Below are 18,058 nucleotides of genomic sequence, written 5' to 3'. Positions count from 1 at the left end.
TAACGCCCACCTCTGCCCCTATTTAACACTATTTTTATCCCATCTTCCAAAAACGTGGTGACAGGTTCCCTTTAACCAAAAGATTTCCTTCTGGAGTTTTTGGTTCAGGCAAATATATGTTGTTTCCCCCCCAAAACAAAATGGCACCAGCGGCCACGCCTGAACAGCTCTACATTTGTTAACCATTTCGATGCCACTATGCCATCTAAGGACTTAACCACCCCATTACCACACACAATCCCGCCCCCCACCACATTAGCACGCATAATCCCGCCCCCCCACCGCATTAATACACATAATCCCGCCCCCCCACATTACCACACATAATCCCGCCCCCCCACATTACCACATGAGGCTGCGTCCCCACACATTACCACAGGAATCCAGTTTGCTTTTGATTTTACACTGAATAAAATGTATTAGTTTTATTCTGATTTTTAATTATTATTATCTTCATTTTAAGTTAATTTACCACCTGCGTAAACGCTATTGAATGTTGTCCTTTACTTTAGTTTAATCACTAGCAGCGTTAATTAGATAGCAATGAGCATGCCGAGCGTTAGCTGGCTGGAAACAGCTAGTACTGAATACAATGATACCTTGGTTGATGAAATCCGTCTTGTGGTTGTTTCTTAATCTTTATTTTCAGTTTTGTGTTATTAGATTCTTGTGCCCCAAGGCGGGGTTGGGGTATGTGGTGCTCCGATTAGGTATTCATAATGCAGCCTGCTGACAGGTCACTGATCCCTCACTGACCTGCCCCCTAGTTTGCATAATGAATACCAGCACATACTATAAAAAATTAAAAAAAAAAAAAAAAAAAAAGCTTCTGCAGGCAGGTGCCAGCCTTAGCACCTGCACTGCAGCATAATCACATGGTTACTGTGCACTTAATCCCTTTTGTCTGTGCAATAGCAGCCATCAGATCTCTTTATGAAACCTGATGCTGGGCCCCTCCAGCTCACGGGCCCCCTACACCAGTAAGGGTAATAATGCCCTGATGGCGGCCCTGCCTGCTCAGTAGCAGCTATCGGTGTGTGTATGGAGTGGTGTGTGGAAGGAGCAGGAGGATCCTCAGTGTGACAGACAGCTGGGAGAGGCAGCCAGTGCTAAGCCACAGGACGGCAGGACTTTCCACCATCCAATCACTGCTGAGCCCACGCTCCTGCAGTATTCTCCCCAGCCAGTCATCACCGAGCAGCAGCGCAGCCCCCGCAGAGTGAGTGCCTGAGCTGGTGGCTGGTGTCCTGGTGTGGTGTGTGCTCAGTCACAGAGGACGCCGTTGTGTCCTGACCCCATCTGTATCAGCTCTAGATCCTGATAAGACCACACCGCGGACTGTACAAGTGACCCCTCACCTCCTGCAGAGAAGCATAAGGCTGCTGAGCCTAATCTGCCTCCCTGACAGGACACAGCTGCCCCCTCTCAAGATTCCCACAGGTGGCATTTACTCTCCAAACTGCTCTGAAAAGTTCAGTCTTCTGAACAGAGCTGCTGTGTCCTGTCAGGGGATGGATGGGAGTCATCAATACACTGCTCCTCAGGCCCGCACAGCAATAGTTAAAAGCCACCAGCCAATCGGAGGCTGGCAGGTGACGTCAGCGCGCACGTCGCCATTCGCCGGCGAGTGCGCGCTGGAACTGCGAGGATGGAATTTGTTCCTTGTATGTGGTGGTAATATGGTGTCTGGTCATGGTGCGGTGGTATTTGTCCCTTGAATGTGGTATTATTGGTCATTTTAAAAATTGAAAAAAAAAACCAAAACTGTATTGGATATTTTAACAAATGATTAATAGGATAGAGTAGGGCCTGGCCAAAGGAGTCTACCTTGTCGTTGTGGCTGCTTAAAAAAAAATAAATAAAAAAAAATAAACAATCTTTTTGCCAAAACAAAAGCTGTTGGCTATATGTGTGATCTTGTGATAGAAACTCTTAGGCCAGGTTCACACTTGCGAGTGAGTTCAATGCGAGAAATTCACATCAAGTCCCAGCACTCGGGACCAGAGTTTGTGGCTGTATGTATTCTATGCAGCCGCACGCTTCGGTCCCAAGTGCCGGCGGCAGTGTCGGGACTTGATGCGAGAGACTCGCACACATTTCCCGCATTGAACTCGCAAGTGTAACCCCTTTCTGACCTCGGACGGGATAGTACGTCCGAGGTCTGAACCCCCGCTTTGATGCGGGCTCCGGCAGTGAGCCCGCATCAAAGCCGGGACATGTCAGCTGTTTTCAACAGCTGACATGTGCCTGCAATAGCGGCGGGTGAAATCGCGATTCACCCGCCGCTATTAACTAGTTAAATGCCGCTGTCAAACGCTGACAGCGGCATTTAACCGGCGATTCCGGACGGAAATGAGCGCATCGCTGACCCCCGTCACATGATCGGGGGTCAGCGATACTTCTGTATAGTAACCATAGAGGTCCTTGAGACCTCTATGGTTACTGATCCCCGGTAGCTGTGAGCGCCACCCTGTGGTCGGCGCTCATAGCACACCTGCATTTCTACTGCAAAAAAAATAAAGTGAAAAAAAAAATATAAAAGTTTAAATCACCCCCCTTTCAAAATAAAATAAAAAATATTAAACCTACACTTTTGATATCACCGCGTTCAGAATCGCCCGATCAATATAACAAAAAAATAATAAAAAAACGCATTAACCTGATCGCTAAACAGCGTAGCAAGAAAAAAAAAAAAAAAAATCTAAACGCCAGAATTAAGTTTTTTGGGTTGCCGCGATATTGCATTAAAATGCAATAACGGGCGATCAAAAGAACGTATCTGCACCGAAATGGTATCATTAAAAACCGCCAGCTCAGCACGCAAGAAATAAGCCCTCAACCCACCCAGATCATGAAAAATGGAGACGCTACGGGTATCGGAAAATGGCGCAATTTTTTTTTTTCCTTCTTTTTTAGCAAAGTTTGGAATTTTTTTTTTTTTTTTCACCACTTAGATAAAAAATAACCTAGTCATGTTAGGTGTCTATAATGACCTGGAGAATCATAATGGCAGGTCAGTTTTAGCATTTAGTGAACCTAGCAAAAAAGCCAAACAAAAAACAAGTGTGGGACTGCACTTTTTTTTTGCAATTTCACCGCACTTGGAATTTTTTTCCCCATTTTCTAGTACACGACATGCTAAAATCAATTATGTCGTTCAAAAGTACAACTTGTTTTGCAAAAAATAAGCCCTCACATGGCCATATTGACGGAAAAATAAAAAAGTTATGGCTCTGGGAAGGAGGGGAGCGAAAAACAAATACGGAAAATCCTAAGGTCATGAAGGGGTTAATGTGTGGTGTGATTGGTGAGAAGTGGAGTTTTTCCAAGAGAGCGGTGGGGCTGTGGACAGTTCAAGGGGTGGAGCCTGGGTGGAGTCTCAAGGGGGCCCCGAAAATTTTGCCAGTATGGGGCCCAAAATTCCTAGTGGCAGCCCTGTGCACAGGTGCCATTTTCAAACTGACTTTTACTCGCTCAATTAAATCAGCAAAAGGGATTAAGTGCACAGTAACCACCATGTGACTATGCTGCAGCGGCTGGCATCTGCCTGTAGAAGCGTGTTTTTTTCTTTTTAATATATAAATATAATCAGAGCACCACATACACCAGCCCCACCTTAGGGAACGAGAATCTCATTAACACAAGACTGAAAGTAGGAATTGGTCCTACCGGTAATGTAATTTCCAGGAGTCCATCCTGACAGCACCACCAGGAGGTTGTCCTTCATATCCTTGATAGGGACAGGAAACACAGAAGAGGTGAAATAGCCCTCCCCACCTCCACCCTTCAGTGTCTTTTCCAAGTACCACACCAGAATGGATGCAACGCCATTTTATTAAATTTACATTACAAATATTTATATCACATCAGATAGGTATCCACCTCTCGTGTCTCCCATCCACCTCTCGTGTCTCCCCTTTTCCTCATAGTTTGTAAGCTTGCGAGCAGGGCCCTCATTCCTCCTGGTATCTGTTTTGAACTGTGATTTCTGTTATGCTGTAATGTCTATTGTCTGTACAAGTCCCCTCTATAATTTGTAAAGCGCTGCGGAATATGTTGGCGCTATATAAATAAAAATTATTATTATAGGTAATATAAGGGGTGCAGTCAGGATGGACTCCTGGAAATTACCGGTAGGACTAATTCCTAGTTTCCCAGGATGTCCCTCCTGACAGCACCACCAGGAGAAGTACCAAATAACTCCTATTAGGGCGGGATTACTGCTTGGAGGACTTTCCTCCCAAAGGCCGTCTGCTGGTTTGACAGAACGTCCAGTTTGTAATGTTTACAGAAGGTATCTATTTTGGACCAAGTTGCGGCCCTGCAAATCTGATCCATAGAAGCCCCTGCACTCTCTGCCCAAGAAGCAGAGACTGCTCTCAGCGAATGAGCCTTAAGGCCTTCCGGCGTAATTTTTCCTGCCGAGGTATATGCTGTGGAAATGGCTTGTTTTATCCACCTAGTTAAGATGGCTTTTGATGCCTTCCTTCCGAAGAGATTTGAATCTAGTCTCCACCCTTCTCTGAGTTTCAGGTATTGTAGGACTGTTCTCTTAACATCCAACGAATGGAGTGTACATTCTTTTTCGTTTTTATAGTCCTGACAGAAGGTGGGCAATATTTCCTGGCACTGTGTTATTCATTATGCACAGTGCGGGGCTGGGGTTCCTGGGCATGCGCACTGTGCTGTTCAGACGCTCCCCCGGTCCCCCGCCTTCCAGCGTTGCCATAATATACAGGTTTCCTTGCCAGCGTTTGGAATGAAGCAGCCGCAAATAACAACGCTGGAAGGCGGGGGAGCGTCTGAACAGCGCAGTGCGCATGCCCAGGAACCCCAGTCCCGCACTATGCATAATGAATAACACAGTGCGGGGCGGGGATTCAGCAACAGGGTGGCCGCACTGCCCGCACCTGCGCAGTCAGGCACCCTGGATCTGACCTATGACAGACAATGAAGACAGCGCCTGTCACAGACAGGCACGCACAGCGCAGGCGCCGGGTTTAAAACGAAACAGCGCGAAGGGGGCGGCGACCACATCCCCAGAAGAGAAGAGTGACGGCCGTTGGGAGATTCACAGAGGAGGCTTCGGACCGCCTCCAGGTCTGCAGACAGGTAGTTAGGGCAAATTTTAAAATGCTTTATTGAGGGAATAACGGAATCAAAAACTAAAAGAGCCACCTTGTTAGACTGCAGCATTACTGCTGCACAAGGTGGCTCTTTTAGTTTATAACGGCTGGAGGGGGTGACAGTGGCCCTTTAAGATATATAGCTGAAGTGACTGGCTTTCTACTCTTTTGTAAGGTAGATATGACCGATTCTGAGAGACCTCTTGATTTTAGCATTTCTTTCTCAGGATCCAGGCTGAAAGCTGTAGGAACTCTAGATTGTGACGGACAAGGAGATCTCGCTGCAGTGGTAGAATGATTGGATCTTCTACTGCCATCTGCTTCAGTACTGGAAACCAGCTTCTCCTGGGCCAATACAGCACTATTAGGATAACTGTCGTCAGACTTTCCTGAATGTTCCGTAGAACTCTCAGAATTAAGGGCAGTGGAGGGAAGGCATAAGCCAGTTAAATATCCCAATTCTGGGCTAAGGCGTCCACTGCTGCCGGGTTGTCTCCAGGATTCAGCGAAAAGAAGAGTCTTGTTTTTGCGTTTATCCTTGAAGCGAATAAGTCTATCTCTGGGAAGCCCCAGGTGTCGGTAAGATGTAGAAAGACTTTTTCATTTAAGGCCCACTCTGTGGGTTGGATCTTCTTTCTGCTATCTGATTTCTTTCGCCTTTCAGATGTACCGCCGTTAGGTATTTTACGTTGAGCTCTGCCCAAGAGAATATGATGTTTGTTAGGTGCTGAAGATGACGGTGTCTTGGACCTCCCTGATGTAGGATGAAAGACCATAGTTGAGTTGTCAGAGAATATTCTGACGTGAAGGTCATTGAGCTGTTGCTGAGACCTGCTCAGCACTTCCCAAACTGCTCTGAGTTCTCTGAAGTTTGAGGAGCTGTTGCGTATCCATGAGGGCCATGTTCCCTGAAGATAACGACCGTTTTGGGGTTCCCCAGCCGCTGAGACTTGCATCTGTCGTTATATTTATGCATGGAGACACCCTCTAAGGTTTGCCCTGCTGCAGATTTGGGATGTTGACCCACCAAGACAGGGAGCGTCTTCCTTCTATGGTTAAGGATATCTTGTCGTCCAATGACGTCTGTTTTCCATCCCATCTGGAGAGTATGTCTCGCTGTAATGGCCTTGAGTGAAACTGGCTCCACTGGACGCACGGAATACATGAGGTCATCAGACCCAGTAGTCTTATGGCTTTCCTGATAGTGGTGTACCGCTTTTTTCCCCCCCAATATCTGAGCCTTTCGTGAGACAGCTAGTTTGTGAGCTGGAAGAAATGAATACTCTTTGAGTCCAGAAGGACCCCCAAGGTTTTCTTTCTGCTTCTAGACTTGACTTTCTTAGCTTTATTACCCATCCTAGGGTTTCCAGAAGCGACAGTGTCTTTTAGACATTGTTCCATCTGCAGACTTGAGTCTGCCACCAACAACAAGTCGCCCAAGTATGGCACTATAATGAAATTTTTTGTCCGTAGGAAGGCTATCGCCTCTGCCACGAGTTTTGCAAAGATTATTGGAGCTGATAGTCCGAATGGCAGACACTGGAACTGGAAATGAAGAATTTTCCCCTCGGTCTTTTATAGCGAACCTGAGGTATTTTTGGTGTATGGGATGAATGGGCACATGATAATATGCGCTTTTGAGATCTATCGTGCATATTACCGAATCTTTCTTTATTAATGGTATGACAGATCTGATCGTCTCCATTTTGAAGCGCTTGTAAAGGACCCACTGGTTCAGTGGTTTTAAGTTTATAGTCCGGTATTAGCCTCCTGGCTTTTTTTATTGAAAATAGACTGGAATAGTAGCCCTAGAATTGTTCGACAGGGGTACCGGAACTATGGCTTTTGTTTGAGTTCTTGTATGTCTTCTAAAAGTCTTCGATGGACCTCTGGAGATTGGCTGCGGGTCAGACAATATCTTATGGGGGGGGGGGGTTTGAGTAAATTTTATTTTGTATCCCTGAGAGAATGTTTGAAGCATCCAACAGTTTTGGGTAGTACCCTGCCATCCTTCCCTGAACCATTGAAGTCTTCCTCCGATGCGCTTAACGTCATTGTTTACCGGACCCGGTCCCTTGTTCACGAAAGGAGCCTCTACCCCTGCCTCCTTTAGGGTAGCTCCTTTTTCCAGTTTTACCCCTGCCACTATAATCCTGCCTGGGATTGAATCGGGGCTTGCGAAACACTGGCATTTTCTTTTGTTTATGTTCTGGGAAGCCCTTCTTAATCGGATGCTTTGTCCAGTAAATCATCAAATACCGGGCTAAATACGTGGAGACCAGAAAATGGGATTGAACAGTTTATTTTTGGATTGAGTGTCTCCAGACCATGATTTTAACCATACGGCACGCCTTGCAGCATTAGACAATGCATTGCCCCTGGCCGCAAAGCGGACTGACTCCGCCGAGGCATCTGCCATAAAATCAGTTGCCATCTTGGGCTACTTTCACACTAGCGTCGTTTGCAATACGTCGCAATGCGTTTAGGAGAAAAAACGCATCCTGCAAAGTTGTCTGCAGGATGCGTTTGTTTCCCCATAGACTTACATTACCGACACATGCGCAGCCAAAACTCCGCCTCCTCCTCCCCAGACCTTACAATGGGGCAGCGGAAGCGTCGTAAGACTGCTTCCACTGCCCATGTCGGGCATTATTTTCAGAATGCGTGTCGGGCCGACGCATAGCGACGGCCCCGTGCCGACGCTAGTGTGAAAGCAGCCTTAAGGATTTTAATATTTCTTCTCGAGTTTTATTTTTTATTTGGGTTTCCAACTCTTCAACCCATATACACATTGACCTTGCTACTGAGCTCGCAGCTATATTGGCCTTTATAATTGCTGCAGAGGTTTCCCATGATTTTTTAAGGAGATCCTCCGCTCTCCTGTCCATGGGATCCTTAAGGCCTGAGGAATCCTCGAATGGGATGGCTGTTTTCTTCGACACTAGCTACTGGTATGTCAATTTTTGGAACCGTTTCCCACGTTTTAAGTATCCTCCGGACTAAAGGGAAGTCGGAATTTAAAGTCTTTTGGGACTATAAGTTTCTTCCCCACATCTTCCCATTCCTCCAATATCATTGCAGATATGTGATTATTCATGGGGAAGACCCTATCTCTTCGAGCTCCAAGTCCTCCGAACATTTCATCCTGGACTTTCATTGGCTCTGTGGTTTCTTCCACTTTCATGGTGTTTCGGACTGCCTGCAATAGAGTGTCCGTGTCTTCAGAAGAAAATAGATATCTCTTCCGGTCACCGGAGAGTACAGAGGAAGATTCACCTTCTACAGAATCTAGATCAGAGTAGCCCAATACCGCTCCTTCCTCAGAGCTCGGATCCATGTTCCATCTGGGTCTCTTAGGGGAGAGGACCTGGGCCGGTTCAGTAGTGGCTATAGTGGCGTGCACCTCCTCTCTGATCATGGTGCGTATATTATCCAATAAGGATGATTGCTCCTGTTTGAGCAGCTTGGCGATGCATGACTCGCACGTGTCTGGAAGTTTCATGGCAAATAATGGGCACTTATTAGATCTTCTTTTGACCGCTGTTGTGGAGCGCTTAGACGTTTCCTTATCCTAAAAGATACGGAAAGGAAGGTCCTATAGCTAATGTATATAGACTGCCTTGGAAGATGCAATCGTAGCTCACCCACGTGGTCAAAGGGAGATTCGGACTGGACGTCAGGTCGGCTAGCACTCTCCATGTTACTGGGTCAGTGTGTGCTGTCAGCTGTCTGTCTTAAATAGTCAGTCTTACCCGCCTTTAAGACATCTATATCGTCCTCCTTCCGAACACAGCTGCTGCTCGTCTGGATCCTGCTGTCGCTTCTGACAGCGCATGCGCCGCGTGGAACGCACCATGGTCTTGGATCTCTGCTCATACGCCGCGCCCCCTCCAGGAGCGCCTGCAGGCCCATTCAGCTCCGCCCCTGGAAGTCGTCACCACGCGACTTCTGGTGTCATGGCGCCGCACTGGAGGGAGACACCGACCCAGCGAGCGGCAACTTCTCAGCCACCTGCAGTGGCGCCGTATCGCCAGAATGAGCATCGCTGACCCCTGCCGAGAGGGTGCCGCGCAGCAGCCCAGGGTGCACGGAGGGAGTGTGGCTGCGCACGGAAGCCCTGCTCTACTGAACGCTGAGGGATCTCTTGCGGTATCAGCGCTATTGCGGGCATACCTCACCCGCTGCCCCAACCCCGCTGGAGGAGCTGGAGCCCAGGTAAACCGGATCTTCACACATCTGTGCTCCTCTTCCTGCATCTGTCCCTGATAGGGACAGGAAAAACACTGAAGGGTGGAGGTGGGGAGGGGCTATTTAACCTCTTCTGTGTTTCCTGTCCCTATCAAGGATATGAAGGACAACCTCCTGGTGGTGCTGTCAGGAGAGACGTCCTGGGAAAATAAAGATTAAGAAACAACCATAAGACGGATTTCATCAACCAAGGTATCATTTAATTCAGTATAACGGTGCCAACCTGACACTGTGTAGGTTACTATGCACAATCCTACTGACAGGTTTCCTTTCAGGCTTTGTTGTGGGCCCCTAAGGACATGTGCACACGTTGCGGATTGTATGGGTTTTACATACACAACACAGCCCATTGAATTCAGTGGGATTCCGCAATGCTGTGCTAATGCTGCGTATTTTTCCGTGGCAGAATCGCATAGCGTAAAAATATGCAGCATGTTCATTCTTTGTGCAGAATCGAGGCAATTTCGCACACATAAGAATGCATTGATCTGCTTACTTCCCACATAGGGCTATGCCCACCATGCGCAATGTAAGCAGATCATGTGCGGATGGTGCCCGGGTGTGGAGGAGAGGAGACTCTCCTCCAGGCCCTGGGTACCATATCCCTGTTAAAAAATAAAAATAATTAAAATAAAAAAAAAAAATATATAGTTATATACTCACCTTCTGGCGGCCCCCGGATCCAGCCCAGGCCTTAGCGATGCTCCCAGCAGCTCCCGTTCCCAGTTATGCTTTGCGACAATGACCTGTGATGACGTAGCGGTCTCGCGTGATGCTATGTCATCTGGGGTCATTGTCGTGAGGCATCACTGGGAAAGGGGTTTGCCAGGAGCATCGCAAGGGTCGGGAAAGCTGTGGGGGCTGCCGGAAGGCGAGAATATGATTTTTTTATTTCTTTTATTATTTTTTACATTCTATCATAGGCAGCATCAATAGTATGCATTGATAGTATAGCATCAAAAGTTGGTCACATTTGTCAAACACTGTTTGACAAGTATGACCAACCTGTCTATCACTGTAGCATCGCTTGGAAAACGTTAGCATTCTGCAAGCTAATTACGCTTGCAAAACGCTAGTGTTTAGCAGGAAAACACATGCCAATTCCGCATGCGTTTTACCCATGGCAGGGAGTTCCAGAATGGAGGTGGAAATTTCTGCGGCAATTCAGCAATGTGTGCACATAGCCAAAATGTAGCCAAGCTTCATCCATTTCTGTAATGAAAAGAGAAGTAATGGAATACTCACCACAGCTACAATGACACCAATCACAGTGATAAGGAAGAAAGGTACCAAAACAATTCCTCCCATTGAATCAGCATCCACATTACTTGATCCAGGATCCGTAGAGTTACTCATGGCAGCAGTGAAGGGAGCATGAGGATGGTAAGAAGAAAGTGCTACAGACAAGACTAGGAAACAGATGAGGAAGCAAAACAGTGAATAATTGTGGTCAGTAATACAGTAGTGATAGGGCAGAAAATGTAATTTTCTACTAACTTTAACAGCCTGAGTTTAGAAAACAAAACTAAATTGAACAGTTTTCCACAACACATGGAGAGACCTGGGCATCACCTGAGTCCTGTCTGGTGATTCCCTACTAGAAACGTTTGTGAAGACCTGGGTTCAAAAGAACAAGGTTGTCCAATTTATGTCATTATGACATGTACAAAATATTTTTTTTCTGACAGATACCTCTCTGCATGAGCCCCTCATCCTGAGCATGTGCATGGCCTTAGCATATAGCTGCTTGCTGCTGTGTTAGCACGTCACGCTGCCTAGGCAGCATACTGCCACAAAGCTAGGCGTGCAAAGTGCAGGGGCATGATCCAGAAGAAAACCAGTCTATGTACACAGAACTAAGGCAAGTACAGCAACGTCAGAGCGACCGCAGAGCAGTATTTGTGTTGTATATACTGGTGCCTCAGTGTAAAAAGGGGTGGGGAATCTTTCTGCCAATAGCCATCTGGATATTTATACCATCCTGAGGGCCGTACAAATTGTGCGCCATCTTCACCCACAAAGTACATCCTGATGCTGGCACAGGTGTCAGGATGTAATCTTTCATTGTATGCGCCTCAGCAGTGAACATTGTGTGCCTGTACTAACAGAGCAAGAAGAAATGGATGGGCTTACAGCCGTCAAGATACAGCTGCCAGACCAAGCAAGGTTGAATGCCTTAAATGGCTGTGGCCTGGGGTTCCCCACCCCTGGTGTAAACGCTACCATAGTTACATAGTTAGTAAGGCCGAAAAAAGACATTTGTCCATCCAGTTCAGCCTATATTCCATCATAATAAATCCCCAGATCTACGTGCTTCTACAGAACCTAATAATTGCATGATACAATATTGTTCTGCTCCAGGAAGACATCCAGGCCTCTCTTGAACCCCTCAACTGAGTTCGCCATCACCACCTCCTCAGGCAAGCAATTCCAGATTCTCACTGCCCTAACAGTAAATAATCCACTTCTATGGTGGTGGAAAAACCTTCTCTCCTCCAGACGCAAAGAATGCCCCCTTGTGCCCGTCACCTTCCTTGGTATAAACAGATCCTCAGCGAGATATTTGTATTGTCCCCTTATATACTTATACATGGTTATTAGATCGCCCCTCAGTCGTCTTTTATCTAGACTAAATAATCCTAATTTCGCTAATCTATCTGGGTATTGTAGTTCTCCCATCCCCTTTATTAATTTTGTTGCCCGCCTTTGTACTCTCTCTAGTTCCATTATATCTTTCCATATAGGGTACTGTAAACGCTGCTGTCAGTCTGAAGTCTAGTGTGACTGCTGCAATCAGTTCAATTTAAAAGCCCAGCATATCCTGACAGCAGAAAACTGTGAGCTGGGAGTTACAGTTCCCCGATTTCTAGCACGTCCTGTGGCTTCATGGCTCTCTGGATACACTAGTAGTTGTAGTTTCCCAATAAACAGACAACCCCTTTAAAAACTGTGCACTGACAGGATTTCAGGTTTTGAACTTTTAACTAAAAATATTGAAAGCTGAGGATAGTTCTTTGTGGTATACCATCTGAGCCACCAGCTTGACTTACTGCAAACAGTGCAGGTCCTTATTGAAGGGATTGCCCTCACAGCTATTTGGAAACTACAATTAAGGCCTCATTCACACATTGTTTTTACAAGTCTGCAGTTTGTGTTTTGACTAGAAGCTTGTTGTAAAAAGAATCTTGTGATTTATTTTCAGGGTGAACCCAGGATTGAGTTGGTTTGGCCACCTGGTTAGGCGGTTTTCATTGCTATGTAAATGTAGTTGGAGCTCCCGAGTCATTGGGAGGACGTAGACATCCAGTCCGACACTTTGTGAAAGTTCGATAGTGTCACCTAGATAAAAAAAAAAGTGTTGTGAACCTAGCCAATAACATTTACGCTATACATTTAGCGTGCATGAAGGAAAAGTATCCGACGTACATGGTAGACATATGTATGGGGTCAACTGTTTTTTCTTTTTGTATGAGAGAAACTGATGCCACACAGATGGCTACAGAGTAACAATTGAAGGGGTGGTCCTCTACACCGAGCAATGCCCCCATCCATTTACACCTGTTTTAGCAAAGTATTTTTGTAAATGCCTTCTGCTGCCATAAGTGCCTGTGAGTGGCGCTGTCGCCGCTCAGTCTGCGTCACATGGCGCCAGCTGCAGGGGCCACTGAACTTCTGGATTTGCTGGGTTCACCCGGGCATAACCCAGTCAAATCTCCCCGTTGACTGGACTGCGGGCAGCATTTCACCGCACATCACAGCCCAGTATCCAGTGTGCACTATCCCCTTCTCCTCTGTCTTTAATGGCGTGTGCTGGATACTGGGCTGTGACGTGCGGTGAAACGCTGCCCACAGTCCAGTCAGGGGGGGGATGTGACTGGGTCATGCCCAAGTGAACCCAGGAAATCCAGAAGTTCAGTGGCGCCTGCAGCGGGCGCCATATGACGCAGACTGCGCGAGCAGCGACACTCACAGGCACATACGGCAGCAGAAGACATTCACAAAAATACTTTGCTAAAACAGGTGTAAATGGATGGGGGCATTACTCAGTGTAGAGGACCACCTTCTAGTACTTCCTCAGAGGGGGGTTCCATACACCACGCACGTATCGCACCTGTATGGCTGCCCCCCACTGCCACTTGCTGGGGGATAAGGACTATATTGGTAGGGCGGGACTGGAGTCTGCTTCATGACACTGGTCAAAGTGCAGGCGGCGCTCACAGGTCTTGGCTTACTCTATGGCCGATGTCAGGATACTTTCTAGAAGCACCAAGCAGCTTACAAAGGTCCAGTGTAGTAGAGAGAGGACATAGCAAACAATGGCACTCATAGCCGGCGCCGGCCCGGAAAGCGCAGTGCCCACCATTATCGGGCAGGCCATTAGGGAGGCAGCGCACACTGCCGCATGATACAGGCCGCACACAGATATCACGGAGAACACGAGACGGCCGCCTGGGAAACAACACAAAGCCTCAGCCACCCGCTGCTCACCTCTGCTTCCCTCTGCCACTGTGCTCCTACCCGGAAGTCTGACTTGCAAGCCGCAGCCAATGAGCTGCCGAGGGCGGGGCTTATAAAAGACGCTGGCTGGTGGGCGTGACCGGTGTGTGTCAGACTGTGATGAATGTACTACTGTAAACTACAGACCGTGTTTTCAGCATTGCTGTTTCCTCAGATTGTTCGCTCTTGTGAACAGGGCCCCTGCTACTCGGCTGTAGTTTTAGCCTGTGTCACTTTCTAATATGTGGCGGTTTTTTTACATGTCCTTTCTGAATTAGTGAGTGCCGTGATATGTTTTTGCGCTGTATAAGATTATAATTCGTAAAAATAAAGGCATGTTGCAAGCACTGTGCTAACACACACACACACACACACACACACACACACACACACACACACACACACACACACACACACACACACACACACACACACACACACACACACTCTCTCTCTCTCTACGCTGCGAAAGCGCATACACAATACAACCCATTGAACCCATGGGATTCCGTAGTGCTGTGCTAATGCTGCGTATTTTTCCGTGGCAGAATTGCATCTCGGAAAAATACACAGCACACTCATTCTTTCTTTCCGCACACATAGGAATGCATTGATCCGCTTACTTCCCGCATGGGGCTATGCCCACCATGCGGGAAGTAAGTGGATCATGTGCGGATGGTACCCAGGGTGGAGGAGAGGAGACCTGGGAATAAAAAATAGACTCACCTTCTGGCGGCCCCTGGATCCAGTCCAGGCCTGTGATGACGTAGCGGTCTCGTGTGATTCTACGTCATCTGGGGTCATTGTCACAAGGCATCGCTGGGAACGGGAGTTGCCAGGAGCATCGAGATGATTTTTATTTTTTTTTATTATTTTTAACATTCTATCATTTTACTATTGATGCTGCATAGGCAGCATCAATAGTAAAAAGTTGGTCACACTTGTCAAACACTATGTCAACCTGTCAATCAGTTTTCCATGCAATGCTACAGATCACTCGTAAAACGCTAGAATTCTGCAAGCTAACTACGCTTGTAAAACGCTAGTGTTTAGCGGGAATACGCATGCCAATACCGCATGCGTTTTACCCGCGGCAGGGAGTTGCGGAATTGCCGTAGAAATTTCCGCGGCAATTCCGAACGTGCACACATAGCCTAAAGCTTGCAGTCTGGGGGCACTTAAAGGGAACCTGTCACACTCCCCCCCCCCCTGGTGTTTTTAGCTAAAAGAGCCACTTGTGCAGCACTAATGCTGCATTCTGTCAAGGTGGCTCTTTTATTTGGGGTACCTTCCAACGCTGCAATATTTGGGGTTTTTTGTCGCCGGGGGGTGACAGGTTCCCTTTAAGGATAACAAGAGGAAGCACTTTTTTTTTCCTTTTCCCATCCACCCTTGTCCTGTGTTTGTCTGCACCATTTCTACAGTCCAGGGTCCTGGTCGTCACAGTAATGTCACTTTCCCCACGGGGAGAGTAGTGCTACGTTTGGAGGCAAGAAAGGATAACTGAAACCAGGTATCACAAACATGCAACACATTCACACTCCAGGCCACCAGGGGGAGCTTTTAATCCTATTTACTAGGTGACTCCCCATATATATATAACTGGTAGTCTGTAGGGCAGGCATGTCAAACTCGGGGTACCCCGAGGGCCACATGAGTAACAAGAGGTTGTTGCGAGGGCCGCACACAGCAGCTAATGTCACACACGTATTGTAACAGCAGTCATGCCGTCATCCAGACACAGTGGATCCCGAAAATAAAAGGATCTGCTCCTCCAAAGACCCAGGGCCCCCCTAATACAAGGATCCGCTCTCTCTTCCAGATATACAAGACCCCCATAATGTAGTCATATGCTCCACCAGAGATGCAGGGAACCACATAATACCAGGATCTGTTCTTCCAGAGATTGCGGACCCCTATAATACAAGAGTCTGCTCTCCATAGATCAGGACCCTCATATACAGGTTTGCTCTTCCAGAGACCCCCATGATGTAAGGATCTTGTCCTCCAGAAAAACAATAATCCCCATAAGGATCTGATTCTCCAGAGACACAAGGACCCCCATAATACAGGGATCTACTTCTCCGCATACACAGGACCCCTATAATACAAGGCTCTGCTTTTCCATTGTCACAGGGCCCCATGGATCAGATCCTGGTACTATGGGGGTGTCTGTGTCAGACTGGAGGAGCAGATCCTTTTGTATTATGGGGGTCCCTATATTTCTGGAGGTGGAGGATCAGATCCTGGTACTTCCACCTCCAGAAATATAGGGACACCCATAATACAAGAGGATCTGCTCCTCCAGTCTGACACAGACACCCCCATAGTACAAGGATCTGCTCCTCCAGTCCTACACACCCTCCCCCTATGCAGCAGGCAGGTTTTAGAGTCAGACTTCAGCTCCACCCGGTCCCCGTGGCCGCGGTCTGGAGCACGCCACTTACCACCGGCACCGACGACGTCACCTGGACTCTCCAACCACAAACTGAACACACAGCGAGTGCGAGTGAGACAGAGACGACGAGTCACCGGCGCTGCGGCGCAACGACCGTGAGTGACGACGAATGAATGGAAGCAGCCTGTCACACGCTCAGTGACGTCAGCCGCTGCTGGCGCTTCCCTGATGCGGAAGTGCCAGCGGCGGTCAGCGCCTCTCAGCAGCTGATCACGTAAGCAGGTCATATGCAGGGATATGGGCCAATGAATGAAGAGCCGTAAGTGCTGATCGTGAAGTTTTGAGCATCTGCGGCTCAGCCTATTTGTGTTTAGACAAAGTTTGAGACTTTTGTGCGGGCCGCAGATATGCCTGTCGCGGGCCGCATGCGGCCCGCGGGACGCGTGTTTGACATGCCTGCTGTAGGGAAAGTTAGTGAGTTCCAGACATCAGTCTGAGGAACAGAGGGTTTATGGAGCTGTGCATGCCACAAAGCTACAGCTCTTGGAAAGAGACATTTAGAAAGCAGAACTGATTGCAGTGAGGGTGCAGGAGAGGAAGCACAGGAGAGGATACCAGAAGGGAACCAGCCCCGAGCAGGCTGCCTCCTTCTGAGGTGCAGAAATCTGGTAGCCGGAACATCGAGGTTGTAAGGACCTCCATGCCTTATATCAGAGACCAGCAGGACAGCTGAACTTCAAGTTCCCTGTCCGACCCAACACCCAGGAGGCACGGTGACCCCCTTCAGAGCCGGATCATCTAAGAAATCCTATAAACAGGCTCAAGTCACCAGTCATATGGGTTTTGTCCTATCCTATCTGGGGGACAGAGAGAAAGAGATAACATCTGTGAGGACCTCATATGAAGCTTTTAACAGTAAGGGACTACACCACTACAGTGCAAAGGAAGGCTTCTATTTTCCACCTGGATAAGGGGACTCTAGACTTGCCTCCAAATCGGCCGGATCCTACCTGCCCTGTGATCCAGTGCCCTGGACTGTGGCTGCTGAAGTCTTCAGTAAACGAGGTAAAGAGACTGCAAACCTGTGTCCTCATTCCTTACTGCACCCCTCACCAACCTACCATCTTCACACTGGGAAGCCCTGTGGATATACTTCACCTGTGGGAAGGTATACCATCTATCTGCCATAACATCACCCCAGGGAAGCCCTTAAAGCAACGTCGGTCACCCTGACCAAATACCACAGGTGGCGTCATGAACATAAACTTTATTCCGTTAAAAGACCTTACCCTTTTACATGGGCGCCCAGGGCCACGGACCGGGTCGCAGCCACCGTGACATCCCCCTGTGAACACGGGACCAAGTACCCCACGGCCCAGGCAGGGCGATCCACTTACATGCATTTACTAACATTCCACATCTACTTCTCTCCTCACTGCTCCTCCCACATGAGTCACAGTCACACTTCAGCAACCTGAATCTGATAAGCTCCAGGCACCAGCCAAGAAAAAAAAAAAAAAAAAACTTGGCTCAGTCACACTGCAGAGCTGACTCCTTTCCAGAGAGAGACTCCATTCATTCACAGCAGGGAGCCGGCTCTTTGTATCGGCTTGTTCACGAAGGACACATCACTATTAAAGGTGGCGCTGTGATGCCTTCCGCTAGTTACACAGTGGCCTGTGCGCTGCCCCTGACGGGCGTGACGTGTGCGGCGGTGTGTACAGTGCCCTGCGCTTCTGCTGCCTGCCGGCCGGTATCAACCGTGTGCCAACCTGGCACGGGCTGTGTG

General features: G+C 48.0%; 1 protein-coding gene across 3 annotated transcripts in view; it reads right to left on the bottom strand.

Moving 5' to 3' along the window:
• SMIM29 (small integral membrane protein 29) overlaps window positions 1–17,582 on the bottom strand; it is a 130,152-nt gene extending 112,570 nt beyond the window's left edge. The window contains exons 1-2 of one of the 3 annotated variants that reach the window (XM_077295480.1): window positions 17,559–17,582; window positions 10,620–10,783 (exon numbers count right to left, since the gene is read on the bottom strand). In XM_077295480.1, coding sequence (XP_077151595.1) covers window positions 10,620–10,730 — 111 coding nt within the window. In that variant the 5' untranslated portion in view covers window positions 10,731–10,783; window positions 17,559–17,582. Of the gene's footprint in view, window positions 1–10,619; window positions 10,784–12,607; window positions 12,716–13,862; window positions 13,929–17,558 lie in introns of those variants that run through there. The other 2 variants (XM_077295477.1, XM_077295479.1) reach the window with 2 other exon arrangements.
• Between the last annotated feature and the right edge of the window lie 476 nt (window positions 17,583–18,058).

This window comes from Ranitomeya variabilis, chromosome 3, assembly GCF_051348905.1.
Source record: "Ranitomeya variabilis isolate aRanVar5 chromosome 3, aRanVar5.hap1, whole genome shotgun sequence".
NCBI classification, from domain to species: Eukaryota; Metazoa; Chordata; class Amphibia; order Anura; family Dendrobatidae; genus Ranitomeya; species Ranitomeya variabilis.
The sequence above is the reverse complement of the archived record's forward strand: the minus strand, read 5'-3'. Positions and strand labels throughout refer to the sequence as shown.